At 41.8% G+C, this 20,392-nt stretch overlaps 1 protein-coding gene across 8 annotated transcripts in view; it reads left to right on the top strand.

Annotated features, from left to right (window-relative positions):
• The window catches only part of LOC113031912 (transcription factor COE3), a 136,409-nt gene extending 124,037 nt beyond the window's left edge, over nucleotides 1-12,372 (top strand). For 4 of the 8 annotated variants that reach the window (XM_026184453.2, XM_026184444.2, XM_080305368.1 and 1 more), the window contains 5 exons: nucleotides 1,533-1,598; nucleotides 2,269-2,443; nucleotides 6,205-6,387; nucleotides 9,603-9,692; nucleotides 11,794-11,970. In XM_026184453.2, the coding sequence (XP_026040238.1) occupies nucleotides 1,533-1,598; nucleotides 2,269-2,443; nucleotides 6,205-6,387; nucleotides 9,603-9,692; nucleotides 11,794-11,825 (546 nt within the window). In that variant the 3' untranslated portion in view covers nucleotides 11,826-11,970. Of the gene's footprint in view, nucleotides 1-1,532; nucleotides 1,599-2,268; nucleotides 2,444-6,204; nucleotides 6,388-9,602; nucleotides 9,693-11,793 lie in introns of all 8 variants that reach the window. The other 4 variants (XM_080305382.1, XM_026184461.2, XM_080305378.1 and 1 more) reach the window with 1 other exon arrangement.
• The last annotated feature ends 8,020 nt before the right edge of the window (nucleotides 12,373-20,392 follow it).

Below are 20,392 nucleotides of genomic sequence, written 5' to 3'. Positions count from 1 at the left end.
ATTTCAGCCTCAAGAAAAAATAACCAGAGGTCCAGGAAGTACACCGATCCGTTGACATGCCAGACGAACGCCAGGAAGCTTCATTCACTTTAGTTCAATGCATGAAATGTTTGTATTTGTTCTCATTGGCCAGTTTCAGGAAGCCTGCTGAGGGCATCAGACGCTGCCATTAAGCTGCTCTTTAACCTTTTAAAGCCTGAACCATGATGACTCGATGACAAATTAAAAAATTATTATTAACTATTCATTTGCATATATGAGTTTTTATTTGTATTATATTTGTGTTTTGTTTTTTTTTGCAATTTATTTATATTTGTTGTGGGGAAAAAAGTCTCACTGTTGATGTAGAAGTCTCAAAGAAAATCAAATATACTAGAAACAGTGAAGAAATGGAAAGGGCAAAAAAGGAAATAATAACTGATGAAAGGATAAAAGCAAGGAAGGAAAGACAGGAGGGAAAAGGAGACGACGGAACAAAAGTGAAGGAAACCTGTGACGTGCTGATGTCAGCGAACCTTTCAGAGAGGGGTGTAGGTTCAGGGTCGGGGGGCCGGGGGAGGCGCACGGGGCCGAATCTCAAGTTGACGTCAGTTCCCGTCAGTTTCCTCGCTGCCTCGAACTTTCGGGAACACCGTCTGCAGTGCGGTCGGAGCTCTGATGGCTGAACCTAGAGAGTGGCAGCCGTCACCTCCTCCTCCTCTTCCTTCATCACTTCACGTGAAAAACAAGCCTCCCTCTCTCCCTCTCCTGCTGTAATACCTCAGGGAGATCCAGCAGAGGCCTCCACCTCCCCACTGCTGCTCCTCTGGGACTCCACACCTCCTCCTCCCTCTGTCAGCTGATCATCCTCAGGCTTTCCTGTGTCTCCATTCAGCGCTTTGTTTACATCACCTTTTTTCCTCCCTTGTTTCCTTATTTCACCTTTTACCTTTATATTTCCCTTCCTCACTTCCTTCCTTCCTGCATTCTTTCTTTCATTAATGGTTTTTCTTGTTTCCTCACCTTTCCTTGTTTCTTTCCATCCCTTCTCTGTTTCTTCCTCCCCCCTTGTTTCCTTTCCTGTTCCTTGTTTCCTTCTGTTGATATCATTTATTTATCCCTGTCCATTTAAATGTTTTTACTTGCATTTTTTTCTGACTTTAATTTTCCCTAATGTTCCCTTCATTTTGTTTAATTTCCTTCCCCTTATCCCTTATTTCTTTCCTTGTTTCCTTTTGTAATTTTTTCTTCCTTTTTTCCATCCTGTATTCCTTTCTTTCTCCTGTCTCCTTTTCTCATTCCTTATTTTATTTCTCTTTTTTGGTTCTTTCCTTCCTTTCCTTTTTTTTTTACCCATCACCCCCTCTTCTTGTGTTTGTATTCACTTGTTTATCAGTCACATTATTAAACCCAGACTCTCAGATTGGACGCTTCCTCTCCTGTGGGCTGAATGGAAAATGTGTGTGTGTGAGAATATGGCTTCCTGCTGATTCTTCTTCTGTCGTCCTTGTGTTGTGTTTTCTGTTAAACCTCCCTTTTTTGTCTTTTTTCAGGAAGTGCTGCTGAAGCGAGCGGCCGACCTGGTGGAAGCTCTGTACGGGATGCCGCACAATAACCAGGTGAGGGAGCACCTTCACTTTGACCTTTGGCCTCTTCAAACTCAAACACATGAGGATCAGTGAAACATCCCATCACAAACCTCAGGATATATCTCAGAAATAAATGATGAGTAATGATAAGAAAAATGTAATAGTGAGGCTCTAACAGAGGACAGAAATCCCAGACTCCTGAATGAAAAACTGTGTTAGACTTCATACGTCTAACAGAATCCCTGCATTTACTACACTGACAGCTTCCCCTGGGCCATTCAGACAATTAACTAATGCTGTCCCCCCACACCTCACCCCTGCCCACCCACCTCACCAATCACCTCACTCTGGGTAACCCTCATCACTCACTCCAAGCACTTCGCAACTATTTTGTTCTCCAATGTGTGAGTTCTAATCTTTTTGTATATATATGTCCAGACAATCACCTTCTACTGAAGCGCAAACATCCATGTGGGGTTTTACTAAATTTTTCAGTGACTATTTACGTTGCTCACACTTCAATATGACATAAAAACAAGAGATTCAAAAAATGTCAAACTTCAACATCATTATACGTCCCGTGAACTCTAAATTTAGTTCACTGGTGGGAACCGCAGAACTGAGATTCACTGCTTTCCAACATTTTCATGCCAACAGTAACTCTTACAAAATAATGTCCCGTCCTCCCCTCTCCTCGCAGGAAATCATCCTGAAGCGAGCGGCCGACCTCACCGAGGCGCTCTACAGCGTCCCTCGCAGTCACAACCAGCTGCCGTCGCTCACTGGCTCAGCCGCTCACTCGGGGATGATGGGAGTGAACTCATTCAGCAGTCAGCTCGCCGTCAACATCTCCGAGGCCTCGCAGGCCGACCAAGGTGAGAGCGCGCTGCTACCCATGATCCTCTAGGGAGGGGGTGGAGGCCTCATGGTTTACGCCGCATCACAAGTGTGCTCAGTAGACTGCATTAAAGACAAATGGAGGCCAAGTAGACTTTGTTGACCAGCAGGGTTGACTGTCCACTAGAATCCAGCAGGGACAGGGAGTTTAGTATCGTTAAGTAAAGTCCAACAAACGTTTTTAGGGTCCAACTTTATTGAGAGTCTGAGAGTTAAAAAGAGTCTTTAGAAGAGTCCAGTAGACTGGAGTGGTTTAGTGGACGTCAGGAAAGTTCACTGGACGTCATTGAATTTCTGTAGAGTCCTACAGGATACTTCACTAGAGTTCATGAAACAATGTATGACTTCCATGTAGGGTTCAAGTTCACACATCTCTTTCAGTTATAAAACCCACACATTTTAGTTTGAGTGGATGCAAGCGTCCATAGATTACCAAAGGGCTCCACAAAGTTATTTTTACAGACTATTTTCAGCAGCACATGAATTCATGTTTATTGTTTTAGTACCTGCTATCAGACACAGTCAAAATAAACAAGAGCACGTTCACTGAAGTGTTTCTACAAGTTTTTGGACGTCAGTGGAAATCTGATATATCTCAGTTCTTGTTAGCAGATACGTTCGGTGGTGTTTCCACTGTAGCTCTGTGGGTTTGTTATCCTCAGTGTTTCCTTTCAGCAGTCAGTTCTGCTTCTGTCAGGAACGCTCAGGAAAACATGCAGCAAACAGCTTGTGAGCGCGTCGACAGGAAGCAGATCGAGCTGCTTTTACTCCCCGGACACCCCCCCTCCACTTCGACCACAAACCGTGGCCTGGTTTTCCCATCGGCCCCGCAGCGAACACCTTACAGGAATCTATGAGGTCATGGGAAACGAGGTAGCAGCCATGCTGAAAATTCATAACTGTGGTCCAGTCGGAAACATTACACCAAGGATCTAATGCCGTCCTCCCCGCTGTTATGAAGTATGAAATGGCTCTGTGTGCCCCTTGCAATTATCCACCGTGATTAAAACATTAATAAAAACAGCAGCTCTCGAGCCCAGACCTTATCAGGTGGACGAGGCAGGTAATTTACAGCTCCAATTCAGCTCGGCCTGCTCAGCATCATGTCATCGTCCTGCAGGATGAAGGCTTTTTCCTCTGGAGTCTGTCTTTGTCAGAGTTTATGGGGTCACGAGGGAAGCCTGATACCAGGAAAAATACCCCCAAAAACATATTTTTACTTACCTGCCCACTTTCAGCCTTCTTTATAACTTTGCATGTAACGCTTACAGAATCATGGATAAGGCTTAATTGTTTTTGAAGATGTGTATTCTCACTTCCAAGTAAATTCCCTGAATACCTGTCGCCCTTGTACTACTAGCCATAAACAACAGCAGCTAATGTTAGCTTAAAAATAGTCCACTAACTGCTAATGCTATCAAACGACTATTTCCCAGCAGAACACAGAGTAAGGACAGGAACTAGCACTGATGTGGCTCCATAGTGTTAGTGAGGAAGCAGGTTAAAGTTAGCTAACTGTTAAGTGATATGTTGGCTAGCAAGTAGTTTTTCTGCTTTGGTTAGTACTAAAATTAGCTAACTCTAGCCAGAAGAAATTGAGTTTTGTCTAATCAGGAATTTTGGCAGTCACAGAGCATTTGAGTCATAAAAAGAGGACAAACTATTAGCTATCCAGCATAGCAAAATGCTGTCTTTAGTAAATGAAGTTTGCTAACTCTCAGACATTGATTGAACTGGTTGTTTTAATTTAAAAATTAGTGAATGCTACAATTTTACCAGCAACATATTCTTGCTGCATTGCTAAATTACAGCTAGCTGGCTAGGCTTAGCTTGCTTCCTAACATTATTGCTATCATAGAGGCACTACCTGATGATTTTTGTTGTCAGTACACTAATACTCAGATATCTGATACATATGTTATTTAAACTAGTATAATTACAGTACATACAGTAGAGTAGCAGCAGGAGTTTTCTGATTTTAGACAGAGAACCGTCATCGGTTTATACAGAAGGCAAAGAAATTAAAAATATAGAGCTTAAATCCGTTAAAGTGACAAAAACAGTATATAAATAAATTTTTAACTGATAAAAAAGTTTATTAACTCTGAAAGAGCTTTTCTAGTCGTTAATTTTTGTCATTAAACAGTGAAATCCAAACTGTCCGTTAACCAGCTCATCTGCACTGCTCTGCAGCAAACACGTTTCAGGCTTCGGTGTGAATGAGCGCGCAGGATGTGACCTGCATCCGATCTGCTTCCCACGCTGCTGTGGCGAAATGGATAGGGAGAGGGAACGCACCAAGACAAACACCACCCAACACTCAGTCCATTTGTTAAGGCATTATTTTTTTTATTACAGAACAATCCTTACATTTACTCTGAGTGCTCGGCCGCTCCCTGCACTCTGCTACTCCACATGTGTTTCCCATCGCCGCCTCTCCTCGCCCTTGTCCCTGGGCAGCGCTCCATCAGCCGCTCCTGCTGGGAATTGCGTTGGCCCGAAATGGGAAGTTGGGGGAAAGGGAAAGAGGGTGGAGGGTGAGGCGAGAGAGAGGGCGTAATGTGCTACTTGGCACTCTGTTAGCTCTGCTAAGTGAGCTCGTCCCGAGGTCGGTGGGAACTGTGGAGCCTCGGGAGGGGGTCAGAGGTCAGGCTGAGTGCTGCGGGAACATTGGTATTCAATGCATCTTGGATGAGGGTCAATCAGTGGGAGCATGGGGGGGTGAGAGGGGAGAGAAGGGAGACCAGAGGTAAGTAAAAAGCAGGAGTCAGGTGACAGATGAAGGGCAGACCTCGCCTGCAGGGAGGCGAGCTCTTCATAACAGGAGACCAGCAGTGACAGGCGCGATGATGTCACTGCTGAGGTCACAGTGAGGAGGTCAGCAAAATGTAGGGTAATTTGTAGGTTTTCTTACTATGTGAGTTGGCCTTTTGTCAAACCAGTTTTAGACCACCAAACATTTACATTCCTGGGTTAAAAAAGATATTAGTTTTGTATTCTGTTTGTTTATTCTGAATAATTTTACAAGATCATTATCAAGATCTTCTTGGTGATGAATACTGCTTTTCAGTTTCATATCTCTACCTGTCAGCCTGGTTTGCCCTTACAGGGCTTCGACTGTGTTTTTGCATTTGAGAAAAACGAATAAATAAAAACGTCTCACGCTCAGGTGGGCTGAGTCAGAAGGAGGAGGTTGGGGCGGAGAGAGGCTGTACAAAACGTTGTCTTTGCAATTAAAAGACAGATTTCACAGTGAACTCACTACTTTAGTAATTTGTCTGCTGGTTTAGTGGTTCTCGACCAAAGGGTCACCCGATCAATCAAGAAGGTCATGAGATGATTAATGGAGTTAAAACCCGATAACATTTTGTTGTAAACATTTTGAATAATTATATCTACTTCATCCTACACAGTTTAAAGGAGAAGGGGCTAAATGAACATTAATTGAGGCACCGCACCAACTGCTGGGAATCATGCAAAGCTACTGTAGTCACAGAATAACAAATTTGGAGCTGGAAATGCACAGCGTGGGTCCAGTTCAATCAAACTGTGAGAAATTTAGAGTGACAGTTACTCTTGGAAGTCGTCACATCAAGTAAATGTTTTTTGAATTTCACAGTCTTAAAGTAAAGATTCATTTCTTAATTATGACGTAATGATGAGAGATGATTGATTATCTATCCAAACACTGAAGTCAGCGTATGGACACATGATGAAGAGTACTTCTTCCTCCTCTTAGGCTATTCCCGTAACTCAAACAGCGTGTCTCCTCGCGGCTACGTGCCGAGCTCCACGCCTCAGCAGTCCAACTACAACACCATCACGTCCACCATGAACGGATACGGGGCGGGGATGACCAACCTGGGCGTACCTGGATCCCCCAGCTTCCTCAACGGCTCCACCGCCAACTCCGCTTACGCAAGTGAGTAATACGCTTACATATCGCATTAACGAAACCAAACCTCATCCATCCAGGAGGCAGTCAGCAGGAGGGATCATTTACAACTGTGGCTAAAATCAGACGTATTTATGCTCCAAAACACACAGCGCTGTTCCTGATGCTCCAAATACCGATTAAAAAAGAAATCTGTGCTTCCTGCTTAAATCTGCATTTGATGCCACGTTACCAAAACCTGCATTAAAGCTATGGACGCTGCTCGTTTATGTTGATGCTCTGCTGCTGGCTGATGTTTGAATTGAACTTGACGGTGGAGTGGCAGTTGAGTCATTAAAACGATTAAGTCCATGTAATGAAGTGATGGGAGTTGAAGCTGTATTGGTCCATGTAGTTGCATGTGAAGGTAGCGGCTTAAGGAGATGTTGGAAGTGTTGGGTGAAGCAATAACGGAGGCTTAAGTATCCAAGTAGCATGAAGAACCAGAAGGAAAAGTTTGAAAACTTTACAGTAAGCACAGGAATTAGAATAACTGAAGTTATTCTCAGCCAAGTAGGGGTTTAGGGTCGGCATATTTAGGTATTTTAAGGGACTCAGGAGCCCGTTAACCACTGAAAGCACCTATGATTATTATGGACTAGCCTGGGAAAATGTTCTCAGCAAGGCCGATGTTTTAATTTTATAAAATTGGATCTGAACCAGAATTTCTTCCCTCACCTTTAGCCCACGTCTCCACCCACTGGTCTGGTTTGCTTTTATCTTGCTGAGAGAGAGAAGAAAAACAACAGCACTAAAAACGTTCCTTCATCTTGTCTTATGCCTCGGTGGAGGCATCATATTTTAATGAAATCCAGAGTAATTATGAGCAGTGATTTGGCTAACAGCTTTAAAATGTTAGTAAAAGGCCAAAGTATCCGTATCAAGCGTGAACGTGACCAAGATACCAAGAGCTGTTGAGTGTTGGTACCTAGCTTGACACCACATTACCCAGTGTACTGGGCTTCGTAGTACTGATGATATACTCTGTATATGGATTCGCGATGCTGAAAATAAAACGACTTGATGGCAGATTGATGATGGCGTTGTGCACAGAGCAATACGAGCAAACAAAAGTGAAGCATTTCCCGCTGCAGGAGACGAGTCGATGCTTCTGAGTCGGCCGTGTTGTTCGTCAAACTTTACACTCGGCGCTGATTAACATGCCTGGAGTCGGAGCAGCAGCGTAGAAGGCGCAGGTGTGTTTTGGAGACTAAACTCGCCCGCGGGGAGCGCTCCATTGTTTTGGCTTCTGTATCAAAGAGCTCAGCAAGTCTCAGCGAGACTCGTTTAGAAGGTAGTGAGCTCAAAATGCGTCTCCTTGCCAGGTGATGTTGTCGTCCCTGGCGACTAAACAAAAGGTGGGCTCACATCTCGCCTGGCTGAGCTACAGTTTCCCGCCGCCGAGGGTCTGAGTGTTTGTGTGTGCGTGTGTGTGGACTTAACACTGCCACGCATTGTTCACCTCCTCCTTCCCTCCTCTGACTGTCCCCCTGTCCATACTCCTCCTCACCCATCCCCTCCACCTCCTCCACTAACCCCACTAACACCCTCACCGCATCCTTCATGCATTCATGCATTCACGCTTTGGGCCGAATCCATTAATATCAGCTGGAGAAAAAGGAACGGAAAAACAACAAGAAGGAGCCAAGGAGGAGGAAATGTGAGGAGAAAGAAGCAGCGATCCAGGACAGACTGATGCTTGTTGGCATGAAGTGATAAATCACATTTACATTCCCCCGCTTCATTTTACAGTTCCATGTTCAAATGCTGTCCTTGAATCATTACAGACACACTGTGGTCCATAAACTCTGTGGAAGCTCTTAAAGGAACAGCTCAACATTTGGACAGATGCGCTCAAAACTCTGCGTTTCAGAGACGGAAATTAATCCGCTGATGATTATGTATTCAGCTCAGAGCTGGAGCCATCTGCTGTTTGTAACTTCAGGGTCGTGTCTGAGATTTTACTGGAAATTTCAGTATTTCACGGTGACCTTTGGGGTAGCAACACATCCACTGTTAAGATACATTTCAGAGTCTCGACTGCAGAGATGGCGGCTGATTTCAAACCTGCAGTGGAGAGTCCAGATGTGGTCAGCTTAGCATTAAGTTAAACGTCACATTACGTCATGCTTGTTTGACAGAGTGCACTTTTAGTCGTCCGACCACATTAACGTCATATCCTCACGATTTTCCCGGAAAGCTTCTGAACTCTAAAGTCACATCTTCAGTTTAAAGACTACTTTAAAGATTCAGAGGAACGAAATACTCAAATGAGTAAATCAGGAGGAGGTGACTTTAAAGAGCCGGAGATGAGCAAAATATTAAAAATGTAATAAAAATTAAAAGGAGAAAGCACCTTAGCAGCAAATACATGTGACAAGTCTCCTGAAGAAGTCGTGACTGAAGGCTTCAGGAGTTTACTCGTACTTTGGCTCTGTTTGGTTTAAACGCCGGGTCTGCTCAGGTTGCTTCCGGAAAACTTCCAAAGAACAGATGTCAAGCTCAAGTCATCACTGATGGACAGCTCCGGCTCTGCACTGACCACCGATAGATGATGATCAATAAGAGCGTCTCTGAAAATGTTGAACTGTTCCTTTAATCGGGAGTCAGCTGTAGAAGCAGCAGGAAAATTCAAAGCTGTTCGCCTAAAGACACACGAAGAGTAAATGAGTGGGTGATTTATTAAAAAGGAAAAAAGTCAATTTACCGCACGATGTTAGACACCTGCCTTCTCTCTCACACACACACACACACACACACACACACACACACACACACACACACACACCTGTGCAGCGTGCGCGGATGAAGCTGCTGCTGCTGCTGCTGCTGCTCTCAGGTTGGTTTATTCCAAACAAGTCCTTCAAGTTATGGATCAACTTTGCCAGATGTGCAGCTGTTTGTGCTCGGAGCATGTTTGTTCCTGCAGACCTCGGCCCGATCTGAGGCAGGGACCCATTCTTCCTCCTCCTCACCCTCCTCTTCATCATCCTCCTCCTCCTCCCTGCATGATTCGCCTCATCTCCGTCCGATCGCTCACCTCCTGTCTGTCTGCCTGCTCGTTACCGTCACGTCCTCCTTCTGTAGGACCCCCTCCCCACACCTTCCTACTCCTCCTTCCCTTGTCTTCCTCACCTCCTCCTCCTCTTCGTCTACTCCCATAGGCCCTTATTCATTCTCTCCTGTCCATATGGTTTCTGCAGTCAAACAGAAGAGCGCCTTCGCCCCTGTCGTGCGGCCACAGACCTCCCCGCCCCCCACCTGCACCACCACCAATGGCAGCAACCTCCAGGGTGAGCATCCCACCCCCCCGTCCCGCCTGTCAGCACCCCCGCCCCCTGCTGTCCTCCTGCTCGTGTCCCATCAGGACACGCAGGTGGATGTCCACGCGGCGCCGCTGTATGAGAAGGACTCTTTCTGTGTTGCGTGTTGATTCCTGCTTTCACACACTTGGAGGTCAAAGTTGATCCATAACTTCTGGCATTTTGGGGAATTTGGAGCTTAAACTTGAGCATTTTTCTTTTATAGTTAATACCGCTGCAAATTTCACCCTGCAAAGTATTTCCCCCCATAACCGAGTCCTATTCTTTAGCTTTTATTTGGCTCAGTGAAGTCCAAGAATCCGTCGTAGATCTGTCTTTATTTCAACATCATCTCTCAGCTTTATCCAAATACTTTTACAACGCAGGCATTTAACTGATTTTATTTAACCTTTCAGCGCTTCACAGAAAGACTTTAACAGCAAATGCATATTTTGTGCGAGTGTGTTAAATGAACCCTAATTATTCCAGAGATCTGTTTACACGAGACGTATCTTAAATCTTTTCGATGTGCCTCTCAGGAAGGCGTTTTTATTTAAAACTGGAGGTTTTTTCACTCTTCATGAAAAAACATATTTTAGGTCTTGTAATATCCACAGTTATAATCACCAAGACGTTTTAAATATTTCTGAGTGGGCAGCTTGAAGAGTAAAAAACTTTCATGATAAAACATTGTTATGTTAAAGTACAGTAAAGTAGAATTTTAGAAAAACTGAGGCTGCATCCGCATGTACTCAGCTAAAAAAGGACTTTTTGAATTCGCCTCACAGCATCAGCAGCGTGCACCTTTATCTCCTGTTTTGATATCAAACTGTGCGCCATGTTTGTGGGTTTTTGATTGGCTAACATTTCTTCACAGTTAGGCAGAAGTGGCAAACGTAAAGATAGTCTGTACTTAAGTAGAAAAAAAGATACTAGTGTTAAAAAGTACTCCAGTAAAAGTAAAAAGGTAGCGGCTCTGAAATGTACTCAGAGTAAAAAGTAGCTTTTTGGAGGACGTTTCTATATTTGTGGAAAGCTAATTGAACCTTGTGCTGTTTTAACATAATAATAAAATAATGTCAGTAGATGGGAGTACAGACGTTATTTCATTCAAACATTTTAATTCTCACGAATATTCTCAGCTTGAATCACATCAGCAGAACATGAAGAGAAAAATAAGGAAACCAAACATAGCTCTGTGTCCTGTTGCTACATTGTAGAGGGCGACAGTCAGGGGTTAAAGTGGATTCAGCAGGTGGAGCAACCCTAAAACTGTCTGTAATGGCTCAGCGTGGGGGAAAGATTCATAACTCACAATAATTTCTATTCAGAGCTTGAGTCGATTTTCTGATTTAAATCCATCACAGTACAACAAACTAACCTGTTTATCCTGCACTAACCTGCAGAGGATTTTCATGCAGCCTTTAAATAACAGTCTCCCTCAGTTTGTTTTGCATGTCTCACAATATGAAACAACATAATATCACATGTACAGACCCAATATGTGATTTAAAAATGTGAGGACTTACTTGTGAGCTTTAAATGAGCAGTCCTTTCTTTAAATCTAAGCTCTCGCCTTCCTCTCCTGTCCTGCCTTTTTTATCTTTCTCCATCTCTGAGTGAAGTTAGCTCTCAAAACAAGGAGAAACAGTTTTGCTTCTATCGTCTGTTTTTATGCAACATCTCCTGGTGATTAATAAACGAACAGGAGTGACTCTCATGTGTTTCTGTTTAGGCTCAAATTGGTTTGATGTTGGGAAGGCCGCAGTGACGTGAAATAAAAACGCTCAAAAGCTTGTTTTGAAAATGTGAGGAAGAAAGCACAGGTATCTGTTTATAAATGTAGGGAGTAAAAGAAAAAAAACTGCACAGGTAAAATACAGATAGCTGAAAATTCTACTTAAGTACATTAACGAAGTATTTGTACTTTGTTACTTCCCACCTCTGCAGTTTGGCAGCGCTTTGCATTTTCACGACAGATGGAGACATTTTTCCAATCAAACTGAAAAATCCAGTGTATGCGTGGACGTAGCCTGAAATGCTCAGCGAGCATCACGAAACATGAGATCTGACTCATTCTGTGTTGTTTCAGCCATGGCAGGTCTCATCGTGCCCCCCATGTGAGGAGGACTCTCAGCCAGGTACCGTCAGACTCCCCACAACCCTCCCCCAGCCTGAAACGCCACAACAACGTCCTTCCCATCATCCTTTAGACCGACCCGTCTGACCCAGAGTCCGAACCCGAAGAACTTCAACAATTCAGTCACCATCAGCCGAGGACGTCGCTTCTTCCTGCAGCCGTTGCAGACACCACCGGCAGGCGTTTACGAACCCGGAACAGGAAACGTCTGCAGTGGCTGCGGGCGGAGGCAGCGCTCGCTCAGCGTGAACTGTGGGTGGATGAAAGGTGTCTGCAGTACTGCATGTTGTGCTGAGATATTAAACAGGTTACTTTGACTTGAGAAGTCTGTGGAGGCTGAACAGATCTCAGATCAGTTCGAACCACTGTGAGACAGGAAGTAGGCGTGTCCACTGGGAGCATCTGTTCTAAGCTAATCATCATATCGTGAAAAAAAAAAAATCAGCCGAGTGGATGGTGTCATCTTCAAATACCTCGCTTTGTTCAAACTGAAAATGCTGGTGATTACTGTAAAAAAATAATAAATAAAAATCACCAAATCTCTGTTAATTTTTAGCTAAAAAATCCTTGTAATGTTATCCAGGCAGCTCAGTTTGACCCCCTCCCCGAAAAGCTTACTTTTCTTCTGATTGGCTGTCTTTTGGAAGCCTACAGAGGGGCAGCACCAAGTGCTTTTTAGCTAATCTAAACAAATTAGCGGGTAATTTGCCAGTAAATAGTAACCCTACCTCATCTAAAACTTTGGTCAACACAATATAAAAATATTTTTAAAATATAAAGAAAGGCAGAAAAGAGCTTCTCTGTTTTCAGCTGCAGATCTGATTGGTTCTCACTAGAACAAAAGCTCTCAGTGGACACTGACCCTGAGTCGGACCGAGTCCGGAAATCAGGAAGTAATCATTTTTCAAACTTGGAAGAACCGTCAGACGGTTTTCAATCAGAAACCCCCAACAAGCCCCTCCCCCAGGACCAGAGTCCTTAAAGCCCCCGATGAATCTCACGTCTCAGCGCGTTTTACTTTCTGTACCATAGCTTTTAACAATGTTTGTGTCTCATAATCTAAAAAGGAGGAAAGTGCAGTAATTTTGTAAGCTAAGGAAAGAATGAAGCATCCTGCCGAAGAGAGACGAGCAAATGTTCCACTAACATTTGTCCGTAACACGTTGAGGCAGCCCAGCGTTTTCAGCTTTTCTTTTTCTTTTCTTTTGGATGTCTCATTTTGAAATCCAGTACAATAGTTCTGTTTTTGCAGGTGTGTCGAGTGGTAGATTTTAACCAGAAAAAGCTTGCAGCAGTTTTAATCACATTTAGGTACCAGATTTTCTTGTTATTCTTCTGATTGTGCTTATTTTATATGTATTTATAAAGTATGTTTTGGGGAGTTCTTTTGTGATTTAGGCCTGAATGATAGTCTCAAATATATATGTAAACACATTTGATGTCTTAATACCTTTTAGATATTGTAAAAAGAGTGAACAAGTGGGAAGAATTAACCCTTTTGTAAAACAAAACAAAAAAAACTCACGACACGGTCACCCTGTTTTTGAAAGCAGGACGTAAAACGACGCTTTCATCACTTTTGTATAAAAACGCTTTTCCGATATTTAACTTTTTGTAAACAGCATCGTTTGTTTCCCCTGGTTCTTCTCGTCTTTTGTGTATTATTGTGAAATGTATAATCATGGTTATTTCTTAATGCACTATTTTTTTTTGTTGGGGCACTTAATAAGAGCAATGTATCTTAGCAAAAAAGAAAAAAGCTAAAAGTGGAAAAAAAAAAGAAAAAAGATGAAAGCTAGAGCGATATGCACCAATATGTTTTTTTTTCTCCTGCCATCCTGAAATGGCAAAAATCCTCGTCATGTGAAATTTTTATATCTCAGAGACTTATAATGTCATAATATCCCAGCACTCGTTTTTTGAGGGGGGCGGTTTGGTGTTTAGAAGTCAGCATTTTATCCATCTGAATATTCGACCTGACCCTCGTCTTTGTGTTGGATTTTTTTTGCTGATATTGACTGTACGGTTTCAAAACACGGCGAAGAGTTTCAAACCAAGTTTTTTAGGGTCACCGATCTCAAGGAAACGTCCATCGATGTTGGTGTTGTTGCCGATGGTGCTGTTCTCGTCGTTGCACACAATCTGGATCATTTACTTATGCAACTGCTCTCCTGTACTGAAATGCAAGCTCATCGCCCGCGCTGCTGTGGCAAAAGTTCAAAAAAATGTAAAGAACCAAGACTTGAGTTTGATGCCTTACGACCGACCACGCTTAAAAACAAAGTCTTTCTTTTTTCCGACAAAGTTTTGGTTCCACAGCAATTATCAAAGGTTACTTTTGTTTGCTTTCTTGATTTGATGTCTTTGTCCCTCAGGTTTCCCCCTGAAATATACAAAAGATGCTCAACTGTAGAAGCTAACCGTCAGATACTGATGGCTGAGAAGTGTTAAAACTGCCAAATTACAAAGTGTAGAAGTTTATTCCTTCACCAAAGAGAAGAAAAACTGGAGACTGGAGTCGTTTTGTGATTTAACATCTGTTAACTACAAGAAATTACCCCAATAGAAAAGTAGAACTACGAGATCTTTGTGTCAAATGTGATCAAAACACTGAAAAAAGTGAAATTGCTGAAAAAATTCTTACTTTTTGGAGAATATGGACATGAAATATCACGTTTGTGTTTACAGCAAATATGACTTTGAAGTTAATTCATTCGCATAAACATGCAAGTTTTGGATGGGGGCTTTGAAAATGTGGCCCCCATTTTTAGATTATTATTTGTTTAGTAAAATGTATTAAAATACAACTAAAGTGTAAAGGAAATACCAAAGAACGTAAACTTCTATCGAGGAAAAGGCTTATGTCAAATACATACTTAAATCTGGAAAAGTGTCACTTTGTGTACGTGAACACAACATGTTAGATATAACTGTCGTGTCAGTGAACAAAGGAGAAAAATAAGGTTCTTCAGCATGAGTCAGTAGATTCAATCTGGGGAATATTTCAGAGAGATCCAGGAGACTGTGAGATGAATAATTTGGCATAAAGATCTGGAATCTTTGGATTGTGATAAATGAAAAATTTCAAATTTCTGACATTTTTTCCCCCAATAAAAAACACTGACAGTGTGACTTTTCTTCCATGATCATGTGACTAGAAGGAGCATAAATTTGATATCTGTCGGCTTGTATTACGATTATAAAATTAGCATTACAAATTTACACCAAAAACAAAGTTGAAAAAAATAAAATCAGTTTATACTGCATCTTATTTTACAGAGACACGATTTGTCTTTACATTTAACACGTTCTCGGAATAAAGTAATAAAAACTGTAAAGCTCTCCAGTTTTTCCTTTTTGGTGTGTTTGCGTAGTTTAAGGATGGTAGAAGAAACATTTTTTTTCAAACTGCTTGAACCTACCTGAACCTTCAGACTTACACAAATTTTATTTGTATTTCTATGAATGTTAAAAGCAGAGTTGATGCAGGAATCTGAAGTCCAAATGATTAAACATCTGACTTTATGCAAATCCAGCAGTTTCTGCACAGTGTCACCCGGATGCTGTCACGTTAGCTTTTTGCTGGTATCTGTTCAGCGTCTTTGGGAAAGACCCTTTATCAGTGATACTAATGAAGCCCAGGCAGCAGAGCCAACCTCCCTGATCAGTCCCCTCCAACAGCTCGCAGCTTTTCTTTCTCTTTTTGTCAGTCGCAGCGAGCTCACTTCCCACCGTCTGGGTTTTAAACTGAAAAATAGACTTTTTTATGTTTTACTTCAATGTGAAAGAGGGCAGAGGCACTGCATTTTTGTGAAATATTAAATATATCATCAAAGTATATCAAAGCACAATGTTTAATTAGTTGTCTTTAGGATACAAACAGGGGTGTCACCCCCAGGTTTTTTCTTTTTCTGTCTCTGGCCATGCTGTAAATAAATGCATGTCTTCTGTTTTTTGGTTTGTTTGGTTTTTTTCTCTGTGATCCAGTGCTTTTTGTACAGAAACAATCTAATAAAGATTACATTTGGCTCGAAGCTCTCAAACTTACGCTGATGTTCAAATAAGAAAAGGGGGGGGAACTAATTATGGAGGCAGCACACACAAGTACCAGTAAAGAGTTAATGTTTACACACTTCACGAAGAACCTGGATCTGCTCTCAAAATGATTTAATCAAAATTAAAAGTTTTCAAATTGCAAATGAAACCGTTCAAGACAGAGAAAGCAGACGTGTTAATTCACATCAGATAGATTTAAAAACAGGAGTTGTTTTTTTATTAAAAAACAAACAAACAAACGTATATACTTTTATTATAAATAATTATGAAAAATATATATTAGAAATATAAAAACCTTCATTTCTTCTTATTAAAACTTTTAAGACAGCACATATTCTGGAGTCCAGCAGCACTGCTTTGCAAGTTGGACGTTTTTACAGCAACATCATTTAAAACAGGTAAGACAAATTTAAGAAAAATCTAAAGATTTGGAATAGTCACATTTGTTATTTAATGAGAAATTATCTGCGTCTATCTCACACACACATACACATACTGGGGTGTCTGCATCCAGTAAGGGTCCTGGGCTAGACCAAGCAGACATGAGTGAGAGAGATCAACAAGGTCAGGTGTTGAGGAACCAGGCACTGATTTGTAGTGGGCTACTTCTTGGCATGTTAATTTTAATTGCCCCTTTTATGTTCATTGCCCCTTGGGGATAAATAAAATCTTTCTGATTCTGATTCTGAGTGACCCAAGTAGGGGGGGGGGGGGGGGGGGCAGCCCACCCAAGATTGGGGACCAAGTTTATTAAATCTTAAATAAGATAGACCTTTTTTTTTAAAAAAAGTAAGTCTTTTGATGTCTGAATCTACAGTTTTGTTTTGTTTTTTAAATTGACATAGTGTATTAACACAATTGATCTAAAATCTGACACAAAACATGAAATCTGAGTAAAAAAAAAGTAACGACCACAAACATGTTTAACAATTCGTTTTCATAGCTGGAAATGCAAATATAAATTGTCAATTTTAAAAAACCTATGCAAAAGTTTTGCAAACAACAAAGTTATATGCAGCTATTTACCTAAAAATGCAGTCAAGGTTTTTTTTTGTTTTTTATAACCATTTCAAACTATTTACAGACCAATCAGGAGTTCTGCATCAAATAAGGTGCCACACAAATTATTTGTGTCACTCAAAGACAGCTTCTACCGTCAGTGTGTTGAAAAATAGTAACCGCACCGCATTTTCTTGTTAGAAACTGTAACAGTGTGCTGAAGTACCCTCAGAAGAGCCACAGACAGTGATCTGCTGGACAGCATACCACAGGGAGTTCGTAGGAACAGCTAAGATACTGTGCAGGACCCTCAAGCTCCCTGTCCGCTTAAAGCTTTTCAAGATATATATTGTACATACACGATGACATTAGTGCATTAAAGAACGATAGAAGAGAGAGGACAGAAAGTCATGCCCAAGCAGATTTTATCTCTGATTAAAACTCAGGTAAGTAACTCAGGTAGATATTGACAGGAAGAAAATCTCCAAGGCAGCTATATCCACTGAAATCAGCTTGGAAAAAAAGAAAAATACACACGCACATCACCAAAAGTTTTCTTCCAGCAGGAATACTCTCCAAACGGCCTCCAAAGACTTTGGTTAATGATGAAACTGTCGGCGGGGAATGATGAACACGGAGCTCTGATTGACGTTTTGAGTTGAACTGATGCGAATCAATCACCGCAGCTCGGAGCCAAAGCAGTCAGAGAAAGAACCGTGCAGCAGGTAAAAACATCAGCCGGGATAAAAAGAGAAATACGACCGAGGATGAAGTGAAGGTTTGTATGGACGGCATGATTCAGGAGGTTTCTGTCGACAGTCAGGAGTCCTTCTGGAAATGCGCCCTCAGAGATTTACTCGGGCCCTGAAGCTACAGGTCCAGTCCTAAAATTAATTATACAGTTTTTATTGTGCTTTCATCTGTTTCCACGAAAAGCTGCAGGAGTTTGATGCTTCAGCATCAAAGATAAAACCCAACCTAACCAAGTGGTTTCATACACAGAATAAAAGTACACATAGCCAGTCGTTCCCAAATGATGTGCGGTAGGTCATTTGGGTTTTGTCCCGACCGTAAAAACCACAGGACAAAAGAAGTAAATCATGATTCCTACATGCAAGAGAACCCTGTGCACTGTGGCTTGGCTTTTACAGAGGCAGATTCTACACTCTAGAAAAATTCTACACATCTTTTTGAACAGTTGACACATCAAAGGTCCTGATGGAGCGTCATAACAACAATATTAAAAGTTCAATGTGGTTTTAGGCCAATCCCAATGACTATTCTGATTGCAAAAACAAGTCTGATTATAGAAGGAAAGTTTCCTGCTGCTCACTTGATGCAGAACCTCAGGAATAAACATTGTTGATGAATTTATAGCCTAATTCCCTAGTTTAAAATGTTAGTGAAGACAACATGACATTCCTTTTGTAAATTGTGGTCCAATTAGACTGAAAGGGGACATGCAGAGTATTTTTTAACTAACTTGTGATTTAACTGACTTGTGCTCGCTAATAAGCGAGCAGTCCTCCTCAGTTTCTGTCACCCCATTACATCTGATTTCAAAAAACCAAGATGGTGAGTTTCCCAAAGTTATTTTGTCTTCAGGAACAATCTTTGTCTTCTCGACCACCAATCTTTTCTCCAGAAAGCATTTGGCTTATCCATGTAGGCCACTGCAAATTTCAACTGAGCTTTGAGGGTGTTGATTTTGTCGCAGTGCCTTCTTTCTTGGTTGGAACCTCTTAGTCCATGGCAATGCCAGACTGGCTTCACTGTGGACAGTGACACTGGTGTTGATGGTAGGCTTGAGCTCTAGTGGTTCCTGGGTTGTTCCTGGACTTCCTAACCAATTTCCTTTCATCTGAAGGTAACAGTTTAGGACTTCTTCGAGGCCGAGTGGTGACATATTCAAATAAGGTGTACTTACATATCATTGCTTAAACTGCTGAATCTGCAGTTATTTAGAAATGACTCCATGAAGCTTCTACCTCCCAAAAGTCCCAAAGTGCTGACCTCAACCCTACTAAACCAAACATGGGCTGAACCAACCATTTTAAATGAACTCTACCAATACTGCCAAGAAGAGTGGGTCAAATTAAATTTAAATCTGTATGTGTACATTTTAACCTTTCTGAATTAGAGAAAATCAAAAATAAATCCAAACTTGTGCACCCAACTGTTTTAAATACACCGTACAATCGTTCCACCTTAAAAAAATACAGGTCAAAGAAATCATTACTACTATCATGAACATGCCAAAGCAACACGTGGCAATGCTGGACGATCAGAAGCCTACAAATATAAAACACAGTCTGATGCCTTCTTATCCAAACGTAAAGGCAGCAAGTTTCTAAAAATCTAAAAGGAGTTTGTTTTTAAAAAAGCTAATTTTTAAGTTAATCTAAAACAGCGTTTGAAAAAGTTGTGCTTTTCAAAAGATCCATATGACCCAAAATGAGGGACTGAGACTGTAACCTGAGCAGTAAATGTTCACAGAGGCTAACACAGCTGTTTTCCCATACACTTCTATAGTGCTGAAGTCTTTTTACAGCCACAGGTATCACAGTCTGGTGCCTGCAGACAAAAATGTAGTGTTTCTGGATCTTTATCAAATGTTACGTATTCCTCACATCATACTGCTCCTCCTCAACATATCTTTGCACCCTTTCTTTCTCTGTATGATGGTAATCTCTGTCACTGTTACTTTTTCTGTGGCATGAATTAATAAACCCATTCTCAGGGAGTAAACGTCCCAACCATAAACGTTACTAAGAAAATCAAATCAAATTCAAAAAGTCAGCTGAGTCCAGGGACCCACTAACAATAGATGATAACACACCAGAAACGACAGCCTCTCGGCCTCTCTGTCTGTCGCTTGGCGGTCAAAGGAAACCCAAAAAAGAAATGTTCCTCACAGAGCGATTGGTGATTTTAACGTTTGAAGGCTGGTGGTGGGTTTATCAGGCCCACATTCCCAAACAGGACATCTGCTTTCCTTCATGGGGGACCAGAACAGTCCTATATCAGAGCAGTGCAGGGGGTGGTGGAAGCCTGCTGAGGCTCTGTTACAGGGACTATTAACTTTATCTCCGGCGTCAGCATTGATGAGAGCTTAATACACAGAGCTCATTGGTGAAAACTGGTGCCTGAGGCACCCCAAGAAAAACCCTGACCTCCCTGAGTCCGCACATCGCTGGCCAAACACCAAGCAACAGCTGCCAGACTTGAATGCCAAGCTGTAAGAGCTTTGGACACATTTTGATGGATATGTTGATCGGAAACGCTCAGTCAGGACTTCTGAACACATTCACTGAGAAAATTAAGTTTACTTCCACTACAGAAAGAACAGATGAAGGCAGAACAAAGCTGTGGCATTAAACCCAAAATCCTTCATATGTTTTTTTTGTCTGACTTGGCCAGTTATCCGTCTAGATCATTTGGGTGCGAGTTTCCCAGTTTTGGATGTTTCTGTTAAATAGAATGTAATTAAATCGCA

The sequence above is a fragment of the Astatotilapia calliptera genome, chromosome 2 (assembly GCF_964374335.1).
Source record: "Astatotilapia calliptera chromosome 2, fAstCal68.1, whole genome shotgun sequence".
NCBI lineage: Eukaryota > Metazoa > Chordata > Actinopteri > Cichliformes > Cichlidae > Astatotilapia > Astatotilapia calliptera.
This window is presented reverse-complemented; position numbering and strand designations above follow the sequence as displayed.